At 39.1% G+C, this 22,891-nt stretch overlaps 2 protein-coding genes across 5 annotated transcripts in view; one reads left to right on the top strand and one right to left on the bottom strand.

Annotated features, from left to right (window-relative positions):
- Positions 1-18,404, bottom strand: part of rl (Mitogen-activated protein kinase rl) — an 85,467-nt gene extending 67,063 nt beyond the window's left edge. Inside the window, exons 1-4 of one of the 4 annotated variants that reach the window (XM_068287386.1) lie at positions 18,100-18,404; positions 17,866-18,038; positions 469-595; positions 299-409 (exon numbers count right to left, since the gene is read on the bottom strand). In XM_068287386.1, coding sequence (XP_068143487.1) covers positions 299-409; positions 469-595; positions 17,866-18,026 — 399 coding nt within the window. In that variant the 5' untranslated portion in view covers positions 18,027-18,038; positions 18,100-18,404. The remainder of the gene's footprint in view (positions 1-298; positions 410-468; positions 596-17,865; positions 18,039-18,099) is intronic. The other 3 variants (XM_068287385.1, XM_068287384.1, XM_068287387.1) reach the window with 3 other exon arrangements.
- A 3,760-nt stretch (positions 18,405-22,164) lies between these two features.
- On the top strand, positions 22,165-22,587 carry LOC137575041 (uncharacterized). Its single transcript, XM_068287435.1, has one exon. The coding sequence runs from the start codon at positions 22,165-22,167 to the stop codon at positions 22,585-22,587; it is 423 nt and encodes a 140-aa protein (XP_068143536.1).
- Positions 22,588-22,891: the final 304 nt, after the last annotated feature.

The raw sequence follows: 22,891 nt of genomic DNA, 5'->3' as shown, positions 1-22,891 counted from the left end.
TGAAATCATCAGAATTAATATACAATTTTTGCAAGGGCATACAAACTAAACTGTTTGATATAAAATTTTAAAAATGAAAACTGTCGATCTTATTAATATAAAAATGGCAAAATAAACAGTCGTGTGAAATCTAAAACTATTTATGTATATATTAAGAAGCTAGATATGCTTTTTGTGTATATATTAAGAAGCCTGATATGCTTTTTTTTAGAAATTGCTTTTACTCTTTATATTTGCGAGCTTAAATAATCTAATCTACTTATGTATTCAGTTTTTAATATTTCCTAAAAGCACTTACCTGCGTTTTGAGTAGTTTATAAAGATCAGTCTCCATTAAGCATTGTACAATGTACACATCCCTCATCTGGTCTATGCTATCTACTCTTAGAATGTCGCGTATATCAATTATCTATAAAGGTATAAAACTAATAAGTTTGGCAGGAAGTTTATATTGAAATAGTAAACTACATTTTCATGTTTAAACCGAGTTAAAATGGTTATCTCTCTCAGGGTACGTTGGCAATATGTCTGGTGTTCAAACGGAGAAATTTTTTTAATTGCAACTCTTTGGTTTGTCATCGTATCATCAGCAGATCTGAAAAAAAACATGCACCATCGATCAATAAAAACTTCTGAGAAATCCTTGTAAATATTTAAAACGAAAGTCGGCTTGCCGAATTAAATTTTATTGAAACAAATATTTAAAATTTCGAAGGCAAATGTACGTTTATTAAATTAATTAACATGTCTCATCATAAAATATGCTATGTCGCTCACTATTACAATCACATGTGCACTCTACCGCCGCGATTTTAATAAAATTTGGTAGATCGGTAGAAATGAATAAGACTAACTAGTGTGCCGCATTCGATTTACTTTGTCAAAAAATTGCGAAAGACAAAGAGGGCGTGGCAAAAACTACACGAGTCTACACACCAAATTTGGTGGCTCTAGCTCTTTTAGTCTCCGAGATCTAATGGTTTATACGGACTGACGGACATATGGCTAGATCGTCTAGGCTGTTGATGCTGGTCAATCGGAAAAGATTCCTTCTGCCTGATACATACGTTTTGGCGACTTTAATATACCATTTCACCCTATGGGTGCATGCTAAAAAAATACATTTTTCGTTTATATGTACATATATCGTCGTTAGATTTGCTACAGAAATTACTTCAGCGGCGCTTACACTGGAAGCTAAAATTTAATCGATTTTCTATCCGCTCAGTAATATGGCAGCTCAATTGCATATTGAAAAACCAATTTCTTATGACAAGTTGTTTAGTCACTGATATTTCTGCATTGAAATAAAGTGTTTGTTGCAATAAACAAGTCCAATATAAATCTATTTAACCTATCTATTTTAAATATTGCATTTTAGCAAATCCTTAGAAATTTATAAGGGACATTAATCCGCTGTCAACAATATGGTCGCCACATAGTCCAGTTCTAAAAGTGAAATCTACATGTATTTATGCTGTTATAATATTTAAGTAGTATTGAAGTAAAGTAGTATTTTTGTATTTTACTTATTTGACTTGACTTATATTCTGTATATACACCATTATTTTACTATTAATTTTCTCATTCGGTTGGGCATACTCTTATTCAAAGCTTGGCAGGTCATTATCAAACTCTTCTTCAACCTAGGCCCACAATTGTTGATTGTTGGCACATTTTTCTTTTGCCAGAAGGCCTGGGCTAACTTCGACCGCGTCAAAGTTTGTATACCCTTGCAAGTTTTCCATCGATCGTTCCTATGGGAGATATATGATATAGCCATCCGATTTTGATCAAATTTGGCACAGGTATTTATAGGTGTAATAAACTCACCCCATAAAGTATATATAATTAAATATCTGGTTTTCCCAAAGAGGAAAAAACCAGAGGGCCGGGGCTAACTTCGACCGCGTCAAAGTTTGTATACCATTGCAACTTTTTTGGTAACACTTTCCTTACCTATTAGCCATCAATGTGGAAGAACGTTTTATCTTTGTGTGTGCATGCGTGTGCTCCGCTGCTCTGGTGATTTAATGCAATGACGTAGTAGGCTAGCGGCAGTGCTGTCAGCAGCATTTGAGCAGAGCCGATTTATATTGACTGTAACTTGTGTTCTATTTATCCGATCTGACTGAAATTTGACGATCTTATGTTTTATATCCAAAACTATTACATTAGTAAGGATATTTCAATTCCACCTATTACTCTAATATAACTATATGATATAGTGGTCCGATTCTTACGATTTCCATACTTGATCTCATGCAGGTAATAAAAAAAAAAAAAATAAATTCAATAGCTTTTCAGATGGCCTATCAAGAATATACATATGTTGACAAAGATATAGCGCTTCAACTGACAGGCCTTCAGTGAAGCTGTTCGAGCGTAAAAAACTTGAAGTCGATTTGCTGACGAAATGCATTTTCCAAGTCGGTGAGCACTCTAGCGTGAAAACCTATTAATAGATCGTTTTCAAATTTTTTCACAAAAATTTAACATATAAATAAGCAGGTCTTGACAAAGGTTTTGTTTTTTAATTTTTTTTTTTTTAGAATTAAATTTAGTAAAAAATTTGTCCGAGGAACGAAGTTTTTGCTTTAACCGTGTCAAAAAAAGTTTTTTTTTTTTTTAAAAATGCTTCGTCAATACCAACGGATGTCTTTTGGCCTGTAAAAGCAACTACATTTTTTTGTTCGGATGACCCCGTAATCCAGCATTATGCTCATCGCAAGCCCTTTTGTTCGCAGAGGCTCGGTAGATTGCCTGCCACTATATATTTATATGGGTACATGACATAACGCCCAGTATCATAAAGCCTATGGGCGTAATGACACTTTTAAGTGTGTCTTAACGCTGTGACACAATTGAAGAGTGTCATAACGCCCGAAACTTCCAAAAACTTTCAAAGCGCATTGTGAATCGATGAAAGAACCGTTCCAAAAGTACCGTTTAATATGTTTTCTCTCTGCAAAAGTGTTATATCCCCATATATATGTACATATATGGAAAAATTTTTCCAATGATACTACAAATGTCAATAAAAATCATGGATATAAAACAAATAGTGTTTGATTATTCATATTTTCACAAAAAATTTTTAAAAATGTGTTATTTTTTTGACTTTAAAACATTGCAAAACCTTTATCGACAATGCAGCTCCTTGTTTGCATACACAAAAAAGTTGTCTTTGACTCCACTGTACGGGTAAAGCGCATTCTTCTAGCTCCTAAGTCCATTGTGCAACATCAATTAACCTAAACCGAACATTTCGTAAACGCTTTCCTCCATATCTTTCAGTGTGAACCACGACTTTGGCCCATCTGTGCTCGGACTTCTCAAAATGTTCTAGCCGAAGCTAGCCACGTTTGCAGCTCAGCTTTAAGGCCTAACTCCCTCAATTTACTGCGCAACTTCTTGATACGCAAATTTATCTATCCATTTCGCAAAATTATATGTAAATTGCTTAACATAATTTGAATATATTAAGTATGGTTAGTTCTCATCAAAAGAGATGTAAATTTGTTACCACTTTGCAAGATTTACACACTGTGTTATTGTAGGTCAAATTGTGGTAGGTTAGGGTTTAATTGAGACGATTCTTAGAAATGTGCTCTCTGCTGCTCGCATAAATTTGTTCAACATTTTTGCCACTGTCGTCCTGCTTTAGATAGCAGCTTAATCTGTTAGTACAAACTCACTCAGCCTTCTTGCAATTGTTCTTTTTGTATATGTTTGTTGTATATGTTTCTCTTTGCAACTGTTTGTTAGTCCAATTATCTCAAATTCGTTACCGCTGGCTTCTCTTTTGGTGGTTTCAGCGTCGTCTGATCTCTTCCAACGGTTTGTCCGCTGTGTGCCCTCTCGGTTTATCCGCTTCCATAGTGATCACTAATTATTAATAACTTCGTGTCCGCTTGCTTGATTTGTGGTCGCTGGTCTATCTTTCGAGTCGCCAACCTTCTCGAACTTCTTTTCAACTTCAGTCATCGATGTTAGTCTAACGGCGCTCTTTTCCATTGTTTACCTCTCGGACAGTCACACCAACTTGCATTATTTTCTGGGGGCAAAAAGTCTCGGCTGAGCTCCCAGTTTGTGGGATTGTATTTTCCCTTATTAAATTGTTTATTATTATTAAAGCATGTCATTTCCTTATATTATTTGTTTATTATACCATACACCCAAAGGGTCAAATGGTATATTAAAGTCGCCAAAATGTATGTAACAGGCAGAAGGAAGCTTCTCCGACCCTATAAAGTATATATATTCTTGATCAGGATCAACAGCCGAGTCGATCTAGCCATGTCCGTCTGTCCGTCCGTCCGTCCGTCTGTATGAACACGCAGATCTCGGAGACTATAAGAGCTAGAGCCACCAAATTTGGTATGTATACTCGTGTAGTATGCACATGTTCAGAGTTAATTGGAATTTCGGCCACGCCCCCTTACGCCCCCAGGAATCACATAAAACTGTTTTTCTTAAAAAGTATGACAGCTCTCTAGCTGTCTCTACATCAAATTTAGTTTGTATACCCGATTAGTTAGTGCGCAGAAATTAATTGTTCAAACTTTTTGCCACGCCCCCTTACGCCCCCAGGAATCACACAAAACTGTTTTTCTTAAAAAGTATAATAGCTAGAGACATCAAATTTAGTTTATATGCTCGTTTAGTTAGCGCGCAGAAACTAATTGTTTAAACTTTTTGCCACGCCCCCTTCCGCCCCCGGAATTTACATAAAACTGATTTCCTTAAAAACTATGATAGCTACCGACATCAAATTTAGTATGTAGACTAGCTTAATAGACGCGCAGATATTGGCTATATAAACGTTTTGCCACGCCCACTTCCGCCCCCGCAAATTAAACAAAACTGATTTTATCAAAAACTAACAAAGCTAAAGTCACCAAATTTAGTATGTATACTGGCATAGTATGCGCGGAGAATTTAGATATTTTCACATTTTGCCACGCCCACTTCCGCCTCCATAATTTAGAAAAAACCGATTTCCTCCTGTATTTTTTTGACTATCGCATTCAAATTCGGCAGACTAATTATTCTTATCTATTTCTACCAAACTACCAAATTTTATTGAAATCGGACTAGAAACATGTAAAATATGCGTATGAACGTATTTTACTACGCGGTCCACAAGGCCAGAATTGGACGTTGGCTAGTAGCGGCGCTAGAGTGCTCGTGTGTTTGTAGAGTGAGCGAGATAGCACATAGTATAAGACATGTAAAAACAATTTAAAGACATACATTTGGTTTTCGAAATTTGAAATATTTGTTTCACCAGGTGTATGGTATACCCAAGTCGACGAGTCGACTTACTTGCTTCATTTTTAATTAGATTTTTAGTTTTAAGAATATATATATATTTTTAGCCTTATACTATGCGTGATGTGATAGAGGTGAGAGTCGACTACTCTCGACTCAACCTACATCATAGGTAAATATTTCATATACCCATCAAATGTGGTCTACCAGAGTTCAAAAAGCGATAATAATAACTCAAGTAATTATTAAAAATTTTGCAGAGCGACGGGCAGCAGCTCATCCTTCAGATCAGCAAGGTGGCCAAGGATATGTTGTATCCAAGATTCGGAAAGATGTCGTGGGGTGTAGGAAGCGTTTACCTGGAGGCTTCTTACAGCTCAACTTCCCATAATCCTGGAGTAGAAGGCCGCTGACGTTCCTCTAGTCCAGGAACCGTGGATAGCTTCGGGCAATAAGGTTTCCGGTTTTCTTATGCCACAACACAGTAAGTAGAACTAGAACGGCCGTTATGGTACACAAAGGGCTACATGCTTAATATAGCAACAATGACTTCACGGTCATTGAAAGCACCAGCTACCGAATTCTCGTAGCCTCCAGCTACTTGGCACACGGCACAGATTACCCGAGCCTTTGAACATCGGTACAAAGCGAAGTACAGGTAATTACGAGTTAAATCTGATAAAATAGAGGTTTTTAGAAAGGAAAGGGAGGCCGACAGCGTAAAAACTTAAGTATTGGCTTACATAGAGCCTCTGCACAAAACCTCAATACGCAGCCTGGTATTCGGTCAGGGCCAGATGCATATACTGGTTTGACGGAATTGAGCACGCTAAATACCAAACTTTCATCAAACGCAGGGTCTAAAATGCAATTACACGATTGCAAGTGATAAATTAAGGAGGATGGATTCACCTGATCAATCGAAGAGGAATAAATTGTTGCAACATATCGGCAATAGCCTGATCAGAGTCAGCTTTATTGATTTCGAAAAACAATACGGGAGCACTAATGTCTCACTTTTTACATTGACAAAGTTATAAAATTGCTTAGGATCGCGAGAAAACTTCGATAAAGATAATCCTTATAGCATTGTAAATTCAGCACCATGAAATTTGATCGAGAAAAAAACCCGATGCATTACCGGATTTTTAAAATCTTTTATAGCATCTTGATTTTACGTTCTTCAACTTACATAACTCAGTGATAACCAAGGAGGTCTTTCAGACCATCCTTGGGTCACACGAGGGACACAAACATCGAAAAACGACTCAAGAGTTTTATAGAAGACAGAAAAGGCAGAGTCCATTTCCATAAGTCCATAAGTTTAGTTAAATTTGTCATGCGAAAACATCGCGTTAGAGGCGTCAAGTTAGTATAACAAGACATAATCCCAAAAGGACAGGGACAACTAAGGGATCAGTCCTGAAAACATCGCAGTTGGAAGAATCCATTACAAATACCAGATCTAGTAATCTGTCGCGACTATTCCGGACAGGATTGAGTTAGGGACAACTCAAGCATACCATTTTTGAAACAATGCGACGTGGAGGACAACAGTAATAAAGGTTCATATGAAAGGTCCAGGCAATCTTAGGTAACTAGTAATATAGACAGAGAAGGATACAATTAAGGAGAAAGAACGTCCTTCAATCTTAGGCTTGAGCAATGCGGAGCATATATAATGCTATTTCGTTGTCTGTTTATATTACAGATATTTAATATAGTTATCTGATTTTGATCAAATTCGGCAGTCCTTAAGAGGTGACAACTGACATACATATTAACTTTTTTGATAATATCTTAGAAAATCACGAAGTTTTTGGTCAAAGTCACTGTTTACTATTGATCCTCTGTATTCTGTCACTGTATTCTACCGATCGTTCCTATGGGTGCTATATGATATAGTCATCTAATCTTGATTAAATTAGGCAAAAATAAATTATTTTGACACAAGACGGACATGTTTTTTTTGCGCTTATCAAATTTTATTTTTTTCTCGCGATTAAAAACCCGTCTATAACTTTTAAACTCATTATCGGTTTAATTAAAATTTCAGCATCCGTATTTTATTTTCATTTCGCGAATTCTTGCAGTCGCTTTTGTGTTTTTGTTTAAATATACATAAATTAAAACTTACAACAATACTTGCATTAGCGGTGTTGTTGTTTTGCTTGTCTCTTTTGCTTTTGTGACTTTACCGTTGCAGCTAACTCTTGCGCTATTGCGTACAAATTGTTGTTGCATGTAATCAATTTGACACGCTCTCCCGCTCTTTCCTATTTTTGTTTGATTTGCGCTCTCGTCTTTTACCTACCCGCGATTCTGTGATACGTGTTTTTGTTTTTGTGAATTCTTGCTCTTTTAATTCTTTAGTTGTGAAGGCTTACTCTGCACATTAACCCTTGTGTCAGAACTGGTCAATATATTCCTATTCACAGATATGGTTACCTTTATAATTTTTATTTTTTATTCCTTTTTTTATATAAATTAAACTTTTTGATAAAATGGTTGTCTGCTCTAAAAATAATTGAATAGTTGCCACTAATGCGGTTGACTCCCATGATTATATTCTTTGTTAGTTGTGGGACAATGCGGTTCACGTTAAGTGTGCAGGATACACAGGCGGAATCAAGGAGTCTATTGCTAATAGTGGTGGATGTGATGCTTGCCGGGAGGTCGAGAATGAGATGTGCTTCTGACACTTTAAGGGCAGGTTTTAACAAACTCCGAGCGGAGTTTACTGCGGTGGAGACTCAGTTTAGAAGCTTATCGCTTATGAATGAGTCTCCGAAACGTAAAAGGAGCAGTCCTTGGGGTGTTTCTGTATATGTAGATCCGCCAGCGTCTCTTATCGTCCCCGACCGGTCTTATGCACTATCCACTCCCAATGTAAAGCAATTAATAACGTTTAAGAGCCCGGAGGTTAATGCGGTTAGTGAGTATTACCTGGGAATGACCTCTCAAAAACGATGCCTATTGAAGTGTCCGATGTGTCCGGGCAATTACCAATTGCAATGGAAATCGAGGGCCCCGTGAACAAGTTGACTGCTGGAGTGGCTGACTTGTCCAAAGTTGCTGCTGCGGCTGACGGACCGCGGCCTCTCGTTGGCATACTACCAAAAAACAAATATTTGTTTTTAGGCTAGACCCCTCTTGTCACATATGATGAGGTAATATCCTATATTCGGAAGAAAGTTAACTTCTCGAATATTGCGGTGGAAAAGTTTAAATTTTCTTATTCTCGGTACATTTCGTCCTTTAAAATTAGTGTTTCTGCCAATATCTTTGACATTATATGTCGAGAAGATTTTTGGCCGAAACATATAATAGTTAAGGAATACACTGTAAAAAAGAGAAATCGGCAACCGATTCGCCTGCCACCAACAACAACTAACACGATTCCTGCCACATCAGCATCCGCTGTTGTGTCAAAAAACTAGTGTCGTCCCTTAACTTGGTTACCAGAGGACTGAAATCTAAACTTAATAATCTCTATGTAGATAGTCTTTCTTTTGAACATAACATTCTAGCTTTTACAGAAACGTGGCTAAAACCTGATATTGCTGAAGCATCGGTTTTTTCCACAAACTTTTCTATATTCAGACGTGACCGGACTTCTCGCTTAGGCGGTGGCGTTCTGATAGTTGTTGATGCTGCTTTATCATCTGAAATAATTAAATTTTCTAATACTCAGGAGATTGAGTTTGTCGGAACCATTACTTGGTTCATATAAGTTACCTCTAAATAGGTGCTTTCGTTAGACTGACTTTGCCAGCCTTAATGAAAACATTATTACTACCGATTGGTCTTATCTGTACAATTGTAGAGATATGAAGTCAGCTGTTCGCTTTTTTTATGATACTCTCAATTCACTTTTTAATATTTGTGTGCCACTTGGTAGGCAGGAGAAGCTTAACAAGAAGTTTCAAAAAACACGTCGTTCATCAGATTACTCTCTGTATGCTTAATACACAATGCTATAAGAATTACCTTCAGCGTTGTAAGCCTCACAATGCTATAAGAATTACCTTCAGCGTTGTAAGCCTCAGTTTTCTTCTGACCCGAAACAATTTTATAATTGTGCACCCATCTTTTTAGATCTTCAACCACTAACTTTTTAGAATTTACCTTTTTAATTATCAAAGGGTTAAAAAATTCGAAAGAAAACGATGTCATAGACACTGACTTCAGCAAAGCATTTAAACAATAGTCCTTTAGAACTTCTAAACTGTATGAACGATTTGGGCGTACTTATGGACCATTAGTTAAATTTTAACACCCATATTTCCACCACGGTCGCAAAGGCCATGAGTGTTCTGGTTTTCGTTTAAAGATGGTCAAAAGAATTTAACGAACCCTATACAACTTAAGTTCTTTTTACTTTGCTTGTCCGTCCTATTTTAGAGTATGGATCTTGCATTTGGTCACCTCAATATGAGTTGCACCAGATTGGACTTGATTCCGTTCAAAAGCAGTTCTTGCTATTTGCTCTTCGTGGCTTAAGCTGGGATCGCAATGTCAATTTGCATTTCGTATTCTAGTAGACTTCTCTTAATTAACCTTCCGTCCCTAACTAACCGTAGAATTATGCTTGGTGTCATTTTTATGCACAAGCTCCTAATTGGTGATATCGACTCGCCTGAGTTATTAGCTCAGGTGAATCTGTCGGTACCATGTAGACGGAGTAGACATCCTTTGATACCTCTATCCCTTAGTCGTTGTTCTTCTAACTATGCTTTGAACCTTTTAGGGTCCTCTGCTCTGATTACAACCTTTTATTCCCTGTAATCTGCTCAGAGTCTTCTATTAATATACTTAAAACATCTAGTTAATAGATATCTATAATATTATTTGTTTGTCTGTTTTTTCTATTGTGTATTTGTCCACGCGTTTCGTGCCGTGTGTTATACCGCTGCACCCCTCGGTCGGTCGGTGAGAGGTGGGCAGTTATGTGGTTGGGCGCGTAACAGTCTTTGTCCTGGTGTCGTAGGGGCCACTTGACCGTACTGCGCATAGGATCGTCAACGTCCGCTATATTTTTATAATTGAGAAAAGTTACGATTCGTGCCTTGCTCTTTGAATCGGAGCTTTACGATATAGTAATTCGAATCGGTAAACCGAGATAGCCCACTTTTGACCAAAATAAACATAATTTTTTTGCAAGGGTATAAGAAATAAATACAGTGCCAAAGAGACACTTGAAGGCCTGCATCAGGGCACTGGAGGATCGCCCGCAGAATATTATCAGGCCTCTGATAATAGAGGAATACCGGGTTATGAAGCAGGCCGTATAACACAGGAAGACCAACTCACCGCCATCCCATTGGTGCTAAGGACAAAAAAAACAGGAGGGAATCAGGTGAGAGTCCGGAGGCAAAGTGTGGCGTTTTTGGCCCAAATAAAAACCCACCTACCATCACCTACCACCACCATGGGTGGAGGCGTTGACAGGTATGACAGAATATGTATTAATTGGAGAAGCAGCAGCAGAAGCAGAAGACAACCACAAGAAAAACAGAGCAATAACAACAACAGCAGCACCAATAAAAAGCAGAGTACGAGTAAAAACAGTTCCCTTAGGCTTTGATTTCAAAGTTGTTAAATCACATTAAAAACCAGAGGGCCGGGGCTAACTTCGACCGCGTCAATGTTTGTATACCCTTGCAACTTTTTTGGTAACTCCTTCCTTACCTATTAGCCATCAATGTGGAAGAACGTTTTATCTAAAAAGGCTTATGTTTGCGAAAAAATGGCCTACAATCATAGGAAATAACGAAGATATTGATCATAATCACTGTTTTTCACCGATCGTTCCTATGGGAGCTATATGATATAGTCACCCGATCTTTATCAAATTCGGCATAGTCATTAACAGATAAATTAAATTAAGAAATTTTTAATTGGAAAGCAATCGCGTTAAAAGTAACGAAGTTATTTACAAAAGTCACTGTTTTTGACCGATCGTTCCTATGGAAGCTATATGATATAGATCTTGATCAAATTTGGCACAGTAGTTTATAGGCGTAGTAAACTCTCTAATATTAAGTTTTACGACAATAGCACAGAAAATAACGAAGTTTTGAGAAGTCCCTGTTCGTGACTTTGGCGTTTGTATGGCAGCTATATAATATATGAATCCGAGATATACAACCCCTGCAGTATATACGAGCCTACGTGCAAGCTCTGCAGCTCTGTAGCTCTTACGGGGAGGAGTTTGCGTTGATCCAGACGGCCGGACAGACGGACGGACGGACATGGCTATTTGAACTCGTATCGTCGTGCTGATCAAGAATATATATACTTTGTATGGTCGGAGATGCTTCGTTCTATGCGTTCCACACTTCTGACCAAAATTAATATACCCTTTTTGCAAGGGTATAAAAACATAAACATAACATAATCTATATTTATACATAATAAATTTTCTACTATTTTGGACTGAACAAGATTCCAGATGTGAACAAAAATAAAAAGGGCATTGTAAGCTGTTCATAAAAACAGCAGTGGCAAATAAGAATTAAAGTCTGCCGATTTGAAATTTTTTGAAACTTCAAATTCACCTTTGGTGCCAAGGACTTAATTCTTAGTTGTGATTCACCTATTGGCAATAGTGGCTTAGCACCTGCGCCGTACCGAATCCAGCTAAGCTGAACTGGGATTCGCTGCCATGTTTCTTGTATTACTTCCCAATGTTAAGCTTTATTAAACGGGTTTTGTTTGTGACGTTTTTCTGAATGTAACCCCATACATTTAAATCTTGAAATCTTTTAAATTGAAAATTACTTTCATGAGCTTGCTCCAATGTTTTGGGTCGTTGGACCGGTGATATGTCCATTCTATGGACATATTCCATATGCTTAGAATTGATCCACCAGACATCCTGGACAAACTTATGGTGAGCAAGACAGCACAGAGTCACTTTCTAGGACTAAAAGTGACATCACATGTTGGAACGAAGTAGATCCAATAACGACATGCAGTCGTTATGCTATGCCGAATTTTATTGAAGTCATTGGCAATAATATTTTCACATGTTTAAAATTTATTTTCGGCAACTCAATTCATCAATACACAAACAAAACATTATTACAATTGTTTCTTCTTCTTCCCTCATTCCCTGAGCAAAGCACGGCACTAAATTTGGTAGTTCTAGCTCTTATAGTCTTCGAGATCTACATAGGTGTTCATACGGACAGACATAACTAGATCGACTTGGCTAAGACACGGTACTGTCTGTATATCTTTTGCTCCGTCTTAACTTTCATCAACTGGTCTCCGGAACACCTGTAAAAGTACATACCATAGCTGCGTACATACCACGTTGGAGCCCCGGTGCAGCCCTCAATAGTCGGCCCAGTAGCAATCTTTGCAAATACGGCAGGCCGGTCCACATTCCAGAGCTGGGTGAACTGGGATCACTGATGTGGCAACTGGACAACACCTTTAACCAAGGCATCTCGGCTGCAGGAACTGCTCTGCCTCAGAGTGCTTGCGGGTGAATATCGCAAAACCCCGCATAACAGCGCAAAACATTACGCCAACGAAATCGGGCTCTAAGCCAACTTGGCCTATAATGGGGAGTGATCATGATTCCGCCAAGCGTTGCAGAGAAGACATAATACCTAGTCGAAATACTCCCCCTAAAAAACACCGAGTAGCGACAATTCCCAGAGAACAAATACTGTACGGAAGCTAGCGATGTCCTTATGGGCCTCGATGTGGCCAGAACGCGCTCGTACAAAATGTTAAGCATGCTTAAGTTCATGCAAATTAACTTAAACCACTGTGAAGCAGCAAATGACATGCTGCTAAGCGAGCCATACAGACTCCATAGCGGCATCAACTCATCCTGCAGCACACAACGAAAAGCGGCGATTTTTTCTAACTAGTGTGCGACCGCTGCAAATGTCTCAAACCCTGTCTTTTGCAAATTTTGTAAGGGATAAGATAGACCGGTTCTGGACCGGTTCAATCACCAAAAATTCTGCGCAGCGCTGAATGAGCTGGCTACTGATGCCACAGCCCACTCATTATAGCAGGTGATTTCAACGCGTGGTCCTTAGAGTAGGGCAGCGTTTCAAACAATGCTAGAGGTTGTGCCTTATGATAGGCTTTTGCCCTACTTGATATTGCCCTGCTAAACAGTGGCAATAAAAATACATTCAGCAGAGCGGGTGTAGGATCATGAAGGTTCCCCAATTTACTGCCGCATCATTGGAATAGAGTTGGCAACGGAGTCAGCCCAGAGTATGGCAAAACAACTGGCTCGAAAGTTAGACGAGGCGTGTGGCAAAAGCTTGCAGCAACGTAAAGCTTACCGGGGCCACCATAGGTCGGTATTCTGGTGGAATGACAACATTGCAAAAACACGGCATGCTTGCTTTAGGGCAAGACGGTGTTACCCACGATGGCAACTGGCCCTCCTCATGCAGTTTTTGCCAGAACTCGTAAGGCATTAAAACGGGCCATACTTGCTTTCTTGAGCTGTGTGACTCAGCAGACAAGGACCCATGGAGTAAGGCTTATAATATTGTGAAACGAGTGTATGCTAATAAAAAAACTGCACGAACAAATCCGGAGCAGCTGCAGGAAATAGTAGAATCACTGTTCCCATCTAGAAGTGATGCACTAACATACTTGCAGAAGACCGATGCGACACATTTTGCCGTTGATAAGTTCTCAAATGAGGAGATAAAAGCCGCGGCTGGACGCTTCAACCCTAGCAAAGGTCCACGGCCAGACGGCATACCAAATCGCGCCGTAAGGCTGGCAATGACCTTGCTTCCAGCGATATATGCACAGGTCCATTCCCAATGCCTCCGGGAGGGCTGCTTTCCGGACATATGAAAGCTGCAAAAGTTAGTCCTGCTGCCAAAACCACGCAAAAGCCTAGATGAGCTATCAGGCTACAGGCCAATATGCCTAATAGACACCAGGCAAGGTCTTGGAATCAATCATATGTGCGAGACTAGAGTCAGCCATAAGGTTAGGCGGCGGTTTATCACCGAAAACCGGCTTTAGAAAAACTAAGTCTATAACTGATGCCATTTCAAGAGTGATCGATATTGCTTCTGAAGCAATTAAAGGTGAGAGGTGGAAAGGAGGAACTATTCTTGACGCGCTGCGAAATTTTGGAGTCCCTGCCCACATTTATGCGATCACCTGGAGCTACATCGGTAGGCGGCAGCTGCAGTATATATCCAATGCTGGAAGCGTGCTGCATTCCAAATCTGGCGGGGTTCCCCAAGGATTTGTTCTGGGCCCTATGCTATGGAATATATTGTGTGATGGCGTCCTGAGGCTGCCACTCGCTGATAGCTGTCAACTAATAGGCTATGCAGATGATGTTAAAAAAGAGATACAGCAAGCAGAGGCTGCAGCAAACATGGCCATCACAAAGATAGTAGACTGGCTCGGCTCCGTGGGACTTAGACTAGCGGCACAAAAAAACAAAGGCCGTTCTAGTTTCCAGCAGAAAACTTGTTGAGACACCAAAAATTACTGTTGAGGGGACTACGGTTCAGTCCAAAAGGGCTATCCGCTATCTTGGCGTGTGGATAGACACTCGACTAAGCTTTCGATAACATCAAGCGAACATCCAGGAGAAGGCATCTGTATGCGTGCGTTCGTTGTCAAGGATTCTTTTAAACACTAGGGGCCCAAAACAGGTGACGAGAAAGCTGCTAATGACAGTACAAAGCTCCATTGTTCTTTGTGGCTCAGATCTGGAAATCGGCATTCAGGCGGATGAAGACACAGCCGTCGCTGCAGCAGCTAGAGACAAGCCTTCGAAAAAACTGGCCCGCGCACAGGCTAGAGGCAGAAGCCTTATAACATAGCAGAGAAGATGGGATGCGTCACAGAAGGGTAGATGGACCCACTTGCTGATCCCAAATATAGAGAAGAGGATAGGCAGAGAGCATGTGTCAGTAAATTTCTATTTAACCCAGATACTAAGCGGCCATGGATGCTTTAGGCAATATCTCCAACGTTTTGGGCATGAAGAATCGCCTATGTGCACAGTTTGCAGCGATAATAGCGTAGAAGACGCCCAACATATTCTCTCCAGGTGTCGGCGCTATGAATACCAAAGGCGCCTAGAAAACATTGCAGGAGTCGGATTAACTTTACTCAATAACTTTTTTGTTTTCTGAGCTATTGCCGTGAAATTTATTATTGGTGAGTTAATTACAGTTATAAACAACTGGGTCAAATTTAAGCAATCGGGTGTCTATATCATATAGCTCCCATAGGAACGATCGATCGAAAACAATCAAATTGGGTGACTACACCGTACAGCTCCCGTAGGAACGATTGGTGGAAAACAGTGACATTGGTCCATAACCTCGTTATTTGCTATGCTAATGTAGGCTGTTTTTTCGCAAGCTATCGACTTTTTATATAAAACTTTTTTTCTCGTGGAAGGCTATAAGTAAGGAAAGAGAAACAAAAAACTTAAACTGGTTTTTGTTGTAACTTTTGAATAAAAGTACTTTTGTTCTCGAAATTAAGGTATTTTTTTAAACAAATGTTCAATAATTTAATGCATTTATGTATGTATATTTTGGTGTTTAAGGTAATAGAAAAATATCAAAGAAGTTAAATTCGGCTATGCCGAAGATTATATACCCTTGCAGTCCTTGACAATAATAAATAAATAAATAAATGTTCAAAATTTGTTTTCTGCAGCTCAATTCATCAATATTCAAACAACAAAATTTTACTCTTCATACTACAATTTGTTCTTCTCTTCCCTCATTCCCTGAGCAAAGCAAGCATAAACATAACTTCTGTAAGTTCTGATCTGTTTATCCGATCGGATTTTGGAAACTCATGTGTTATGTCCAATACTACCACATTAGCAAATTTCATCCAATTTTTATGAAAATGTTTCTTCTAGAGCTATATGGTATAGTGGTCCGATCCTGACAATTTTCATACTTGATCTGCTCCAGATAATAAAAAGCACTCAGCCCGATAGCTCTTAAGATAACTGAATAAAACGCATACGCACGGACGGACATGGCTATATCGACTCAGCTTCTCATGCTGATCAAGAATATATATACTTGACCAAATTTATAATACCCTCTGCAAGGGTATAAAAAGTCAATAAAGTTAAATTTTAACGGGTGTACCTATTATTTTCATCATGAGTGCTATATACACGTGGTAGAAGTGGTATCTCACAAACTATCATTTATATTAATGAGTCGAATTCAAATGAATTCTGGTTTAGGTGAGCAAACAAATCTGAGTTTAAATAATGAGGCTTGCCGTGTTTCCTATTCAGCTATTACAATTAATTAAATTAATTAAGAAAAATTTAATAATATTAAATTAATATATGTACATTTATGTACATAGTCTGACAAGAAAGTGTTTACACACAGGGAAAACGATTTAATTTTTTTTTATTTTAAAAGCGTTAGAAATATGATTATCCAAACTTTTTTTTATGAAAATAGGTAAACTAAACTATAAACTTATTAGTAAGTAAAAAAATTAATGTTTCCATTAACAAAAGAAAATAACAAAAATCATAAAAGGAACAAAAAGTAACTGCCAAGAAAGTGTTTACACATCTCGCTTTTTTGTTTCTTTTTGTCGCATATTCTGAATTTACCGTTGTTTTCCGATCGACAGCTTTAATTTTTGTGTGGTTTCATTATTAGTTGGGACAAAATTGTTTGGATAATCATATTTCTACTCTTTTTTTTCGCTTCATAGCAAAAAATTTAATCGTTTTCCCTGTGTGTAAACACTTTCTTGACAAACTGTATTTCAATTTTCCTTCAAAAAATTGCTCTGAGCAGTTGAAGCGAGTCGATTAGCTACAATTGCTTGCAACGGGTAATTCGTATTCGCATTGGAATTAACACAACACAAAACTACATTGAATCATAAATTTTGCGATGCGCTCAAACATTGAAACATTCGAAACGAACGCTCACCAAACGCTCTCTTGTGTTTGATTGTCAGCATGTGTCAGCACGAAGAGACGTGTTTTTAGTCCGCAAGCAAGCAAAGCTTGGCAGGGTTTTTTAAGGTTTTCTGGGCCCAAATAAACATATACATATGTACTTACATATGTACATACATATGTAGGTCTTTGGAAGGTGTCAAAATGTACGCTAAGACAGTTTTTTAGCGGACATGTACATATGCTTCAGGTTATAATATATGTACATACATACATATGTGACAAGCGGAGAGAAAGCGTTTTTCTAATTCTCCTTTAATTACATTCATCTCTTGATCTTGCTATAATTCATAAACAGTACACATGCTTAAGGAACTTTGTTCGTCACTCGTGTCGATGGACACACTTTTCTTATGTAAATTACATATTACATTTAGTTTTATGGCATTGTATTTGTAAGTTCTAAAAAATTTCACTAATTTAACATTTAAAATTTTTTTTTTACTTCTAAAAGTCGTGTTATGCGGCTAGTACCATTACACCGATCGTTCAAATGTTTCCTAGTAACAAATGGACCAAATTGTACCAGTTGCATTATTGATGTGATAGAAAAGTAGATGTTTCTTTGCAATATTTGTTTATCATGCTCAAATAAATTTTTTACATACACAACCATTCCATAAGCTCCTTCACCAATGTATGTAAGTTTACTATATCTCGGTCCCACTTCAAAAATTTGCCCTCTTATTACTTCAGCGTTGGAGTGTGGGGCGCTAAGAGGAATACCGCCCTCAGTACATGTAGCAGGAGCAATGTTTCCTTCCGCCATTTTAATTATGATCTAAAATATGTCCCGAAAATATTCAAAATTTCGATTAAATTATTTCACTTTAAACACATACAAACAAAACTACTGAAGTTTAGTACACTACTTGTTCTTTCACTATAGCTCAAATACGGATGAAGTATGTACATATGTATGTATGTGTATGTACATGTAATTTTATTGAGGACAACACCCGTTTTCCGCTTCTTTTTTTGTCTACTTTTGCAATTGGAAGAAGTATTGCAAAAAAAAAAATGTCAACGGGAACGTTTTAAAATTATACTTTAAAACCAAAGGTATGGTCTTATGGACTTTGCGTTATTCAGATAAATCTCTAAATTACTACATATGTATACACATATGTATGTGCCTGTTTTTGGAAAAGCTGTAAATCTATCGATTATACCAAGGGTTTTCGCTTCCAGTCTTATCTATCGATTATCGGCACGTCCAAGGATTAAAACCAATTTCCACAAGAAAGAGGTACAAGACTTATATCCGATTCTCACTATCAATCATCCGCCATCCCATTGGGATATACTGAACAAAGTTTGAATTGCCGCAATTTTACCATCCGTTTTACCATCCTTAGGAGACGTTACTATCCCAGGTAGGTCCTATTGACCTATTTATCGATGTTTTCCGATTACAGAATAATTGTCATTCGTTGAAGAAATGTGCTATTCACAACGAAAATGTAGACAATGATTGGCAATAAAACCAACAGTAAGAATTTATTTAAATTTCACAACGGGCCAAAGAGTTCTGGTCAATCTGGCCAAAATGTTCATTGTAGATTTTTTATTAACGCCCGAGCAGGGACAAAACTAGTGACGGTGTAATTTAAATCAGTGCAACTCTAATAATTAAGCGAAACGTTATTCTTTTTTATATATTTTTTTGTGTGGTGTTAATACATGTGTATGTCAATAAACAAAAAATATATATGGACATTTCCGCGGTGTAGCTACAAACGTACCTTCGCATTCAAAGAGAAAAAAAAGTTAGAACACGACGCTTTTCTAAATAATTTTTTACTTTATTACATGTCTCTTATGATGAACTTTATTTAACACTCAACAAAATGTAAGCTGTACAATATGTAACATATAACCTGGTACAGTTTTGTTGTGAGCTGTTGGAAATTGGTATGACCTATCGACAGTACGCGCTGGTCTCGGCTCAAATTAGTAGGTGAGAAATGGGGGATGGGGTGATGATAGCCTACTCGCTCTACTAGTAACAATTTTATTAATAAATTCGCGTACTAAGAAAATTTATACTCGGTTTAACGTTTCCTATTACAAAAAAAAAAAAAGAATAGAGAAAAAAAAAAAAAATGGCGCCGCTTTTAGCGCCGCTGCTGAAAAAGAAAAGGATCCGACTTCAGTAACGCCCTTAAAACTAGCCAACCCTACCACGATCGCTGCAATAAAGTCAAAATATAATGTTGCCGCCGAAATCCGCTAGCTGCCCAGCAGACCCGACGCAGCCACCAATGTGTTAACCCATATCACTCAAACTCTTTCTTTTTCATACTTATACTTAAGCGCCAGCCTACGTGCCCGTTGCATTTAAGCTTACATGTTATGTTCTATGCTTGTTTCTAAGCGGCGGACAAAACAGTTTGGTTACAACTGCGAGTAAGGGCGATTAATTTTATAGCGGCTCGCATAAGACGGCTCGCATACGGCACACACACCATATACACACCCACTTAGCCAACCATTAGCTTAAGAAATACACGTGGAAGAAATAAATGAAGTATCACGTGAAAAGTGAAGTGTTTTCTTGTGGGCCCGCTAAAACTTCGAACCTTAGAGCCATAATTATAGGCCAGGAATTAATTCTATAAATAAATTCTACAGATTAATTCTATAAATTAATCTAACAGTGGTTAACCACTAAATAAACCGAAAATGTTAATTATTTAACTTAACTCGCAGGGTCAACCCACGGTTCTACACGCCAATCATACAGAGGTTTACCTCGATGATTGCATAACAAATCACCAAATTGTGATACATAAGCTCAACGGTCAACTGTTTACGACCTATGTTGGTCACGTAACTAATCAACATCGCTTAAAGAGTATAAACTCACTGGTAAACCATGGCAACACAAGACTTATCAAGCGGAATATATCATTGCAAAAAATGCATGCAGGAAGACAATGACCGCATGGTGCAATGCAATCGATGCTGTTCCTGGTATCATTTCGACTGCGTGGGAGTAATAGACGAAAACAGAGAACAGCTGGAACTGCGACTGCGTCAAAGTGTCAACGGAAGTCATCACAATCATATTGAGCAACGCTCTGCAGAACCTCGAAAATACCACACGAGCAGGCGAACCTCAGACTACTTCGTCACCAGCAAAACCCGCAGGGCCGCTACCAGAACCGGATCGGGACTTTGGACCATGCCCGCCAAAAATATTCCCGGACACAGCTAGGACAGTTTTTTTTTTTTTTTTACTTCTGCCAAACAAAGAGCGATGGTCACACACGCAGCTGTGTGACACGTGGCATTACGATCACGAGGCACCGCAGCTACCGTTCCTAACCTCAAACAACACGCGTGCTACGACACGCGAACAACCACACCTATGTGCTACGCCGATGGCGCCCTGGAATTTCACAAATACTCGAAACAGAGCTGCATCGTACTATCCAGAAAGTAAAGTAAACACAGCAATACCAAGCGCGGCACAACTTGCAGCCTGGCAAGCGATACCGAAAGAGCTCCCAACATTTGATGGCAATACTCAAAACTGGCCTCGATGCCAAAGTAGTTTTTAGACAAGTACGGAAATCGCTGGGTATACGAATGCAGAAAATCTTTCGCGGCTGCAAGCTTGCCTAAAAGGAAAAGCACCTGAGTTAGTTCAATCCAAACTCCTTTTACCAACAATGGTCCCTAAAATCATACAAACATTACGTATGTGTTTCGGTCGGCCGGAGCATATTTTGCACAACTTGGTGGAAAAAACGCGGCAATTACCCGCAATAAAAGATAAGCTTGAACCACTTATCGAATACGCACTGTGTGTACGAAACATCTACTCAACGATGGAAGCATGTGAACTCACAGGTTACATGCAGAACCCGATGCTCGTACAGGAGCTACTAGAGGAACTCCCCACACAACTGAAGCTGCAGTGGGCAATGTTTCCCAAAGACGCTAAGACACCATTAATGGAATCTTTTAGCAAATGCCATAAAAAGCAGGTCAAGGAAATAAAGTGCGTCGTATGTAACGAACCGGGGCACAAAATACCCGGCTGCCCATCGTTCAAAGCCACGCCACACCAACAAAAGATGTCTTTTCTAAAAAACCACAAGCTCTGTCAACAATGCCTAAACCGTCATCACCAAAAGTGCCAACGTGAAAAGGTTTGCGGCATACGAGGCTGCCGAAGCAAACATCACCCATTGATCCACGAGATGCAGCCAACACCAGAGGCTGTGAAATTCAGCAGCCTAATAGGGCCAGCTATGGTCACCAACGTGCATACGCCGGAGGGCAAGCACATCCAACGATCCAGAGAGTCTGGATCAACCTATTTCCGTATCATATATCCAATACAAATCATCAATAAAACGAAAGTTACTAAAACTTTTGCATTTCTAGATGAAGGATCGGCACTAACGCTCATCGACAACAAGATCTTTAAGCAGCTCGGCCTAAAAGGCGTTCCAGATCCACTGTGCCTAAAATGGACAAACGATACAACACGCGAAGAAAATGCATCGGAACGTATCACGCTTACGATTGCCAATCCACATAATGGCAATCAATTCTACTTTGAAGACGTTCACAGTGTAGATACCCTGGATCTACCTGTACAGTCTATCGACATAAGGGTTCTCGCCAACAACAGTTGAAGGAGCAAATCACCAAGCAAATCGAAAACCTCGTCGAAAAGCGTTATGCTCGGACGGACATGGTATCTACCGACCTTCATAACTAAAAATCCAAATAAACCAGAGAAAGTACGGCTTCTATGAGATGCAGCAGCCCAATCCAGCGGCAAGGCCCTGAACGACTACATCTGGAGTGGTCCAGATCTCTTAAACTCCTAAAACCTCTTACTCTCATTCCGAGTGAGACGAGTGGCTATCTGGGGCGATATCGCCGAGATGTTCCACCACATACCTAATTGGTCTTCGAACTCAAAGGAGGTCCTACCAATACCGCTCGGCTTCATCTCATGCCTTACAATAGAATTGAAAATCCTACGTCAAGAATTTTGTAGAAGCGGCATTGGCTGGTATGCTGGTCTACCCGACGCATTGTTACCCAAATGGATACGATGGAAACGGATCCTTACAACAATCGAAGGGATGACCATCCCGAGATGCTATTCCAACAGCAGCGATCAGATCCATGATGTCCAGTTATACACGTTCGTTGACACCAGCGAATTAACATACGCAGCAGTCTGCTACCTTAGGATACGCCAGGGGGAAAGAACCTACCTCAGCTTCGTGGCCTCCAAGGCGAAAGTGGCACCGTTAAGTCCACTACCTATACCAAAGATGGAACTGAGCAAAGATGAGTAACCGAATCCAATGCAATCCAGATTTGTCAATTAATTCGAGTTGTTATTGGTCCGACTCAAAGACTGTTCTCAAAGTTTCAGCAATTCGTCATGCACTGCGTGGGCAAAATTCACAAACGTTAGCCAATGGAACTGGGTTCCAACGAACCTTAACCCTGCAGATCTAGCTACTAAAACAAACAACGCCAATATATATTATCTGGACGTTGACGCGTACAATGCGAAGTACGTTCAAGTGGCCCATACGACACCAGGACATAGCCTGTTTCGCGCGAGCCCAAGCAGAGCGCTGTCCACCTCCCGCC

Source organism: Drosophila tropicalis, unplaced genomic scaffold (assembly GCF_018151085.1).
Source record: "Drosophila tropicalis isolate 14030-0801.00 unplaced genomic scaffold, ASM1815108v1 contig_527, whole genome shotgun sequence".
Classification (NCBI taxonomy): domain Eukaryota; kingdom Metazoa; phylum Arthropoda; class Insecta; order Diptera; family Drosophilidae; genus Drosophila; species Drosophila tropicalis.
Note: the sequence above shows the minus strand (reverse complement) of the source record. Positions and strands in the feature narration are given on the sequence as shown.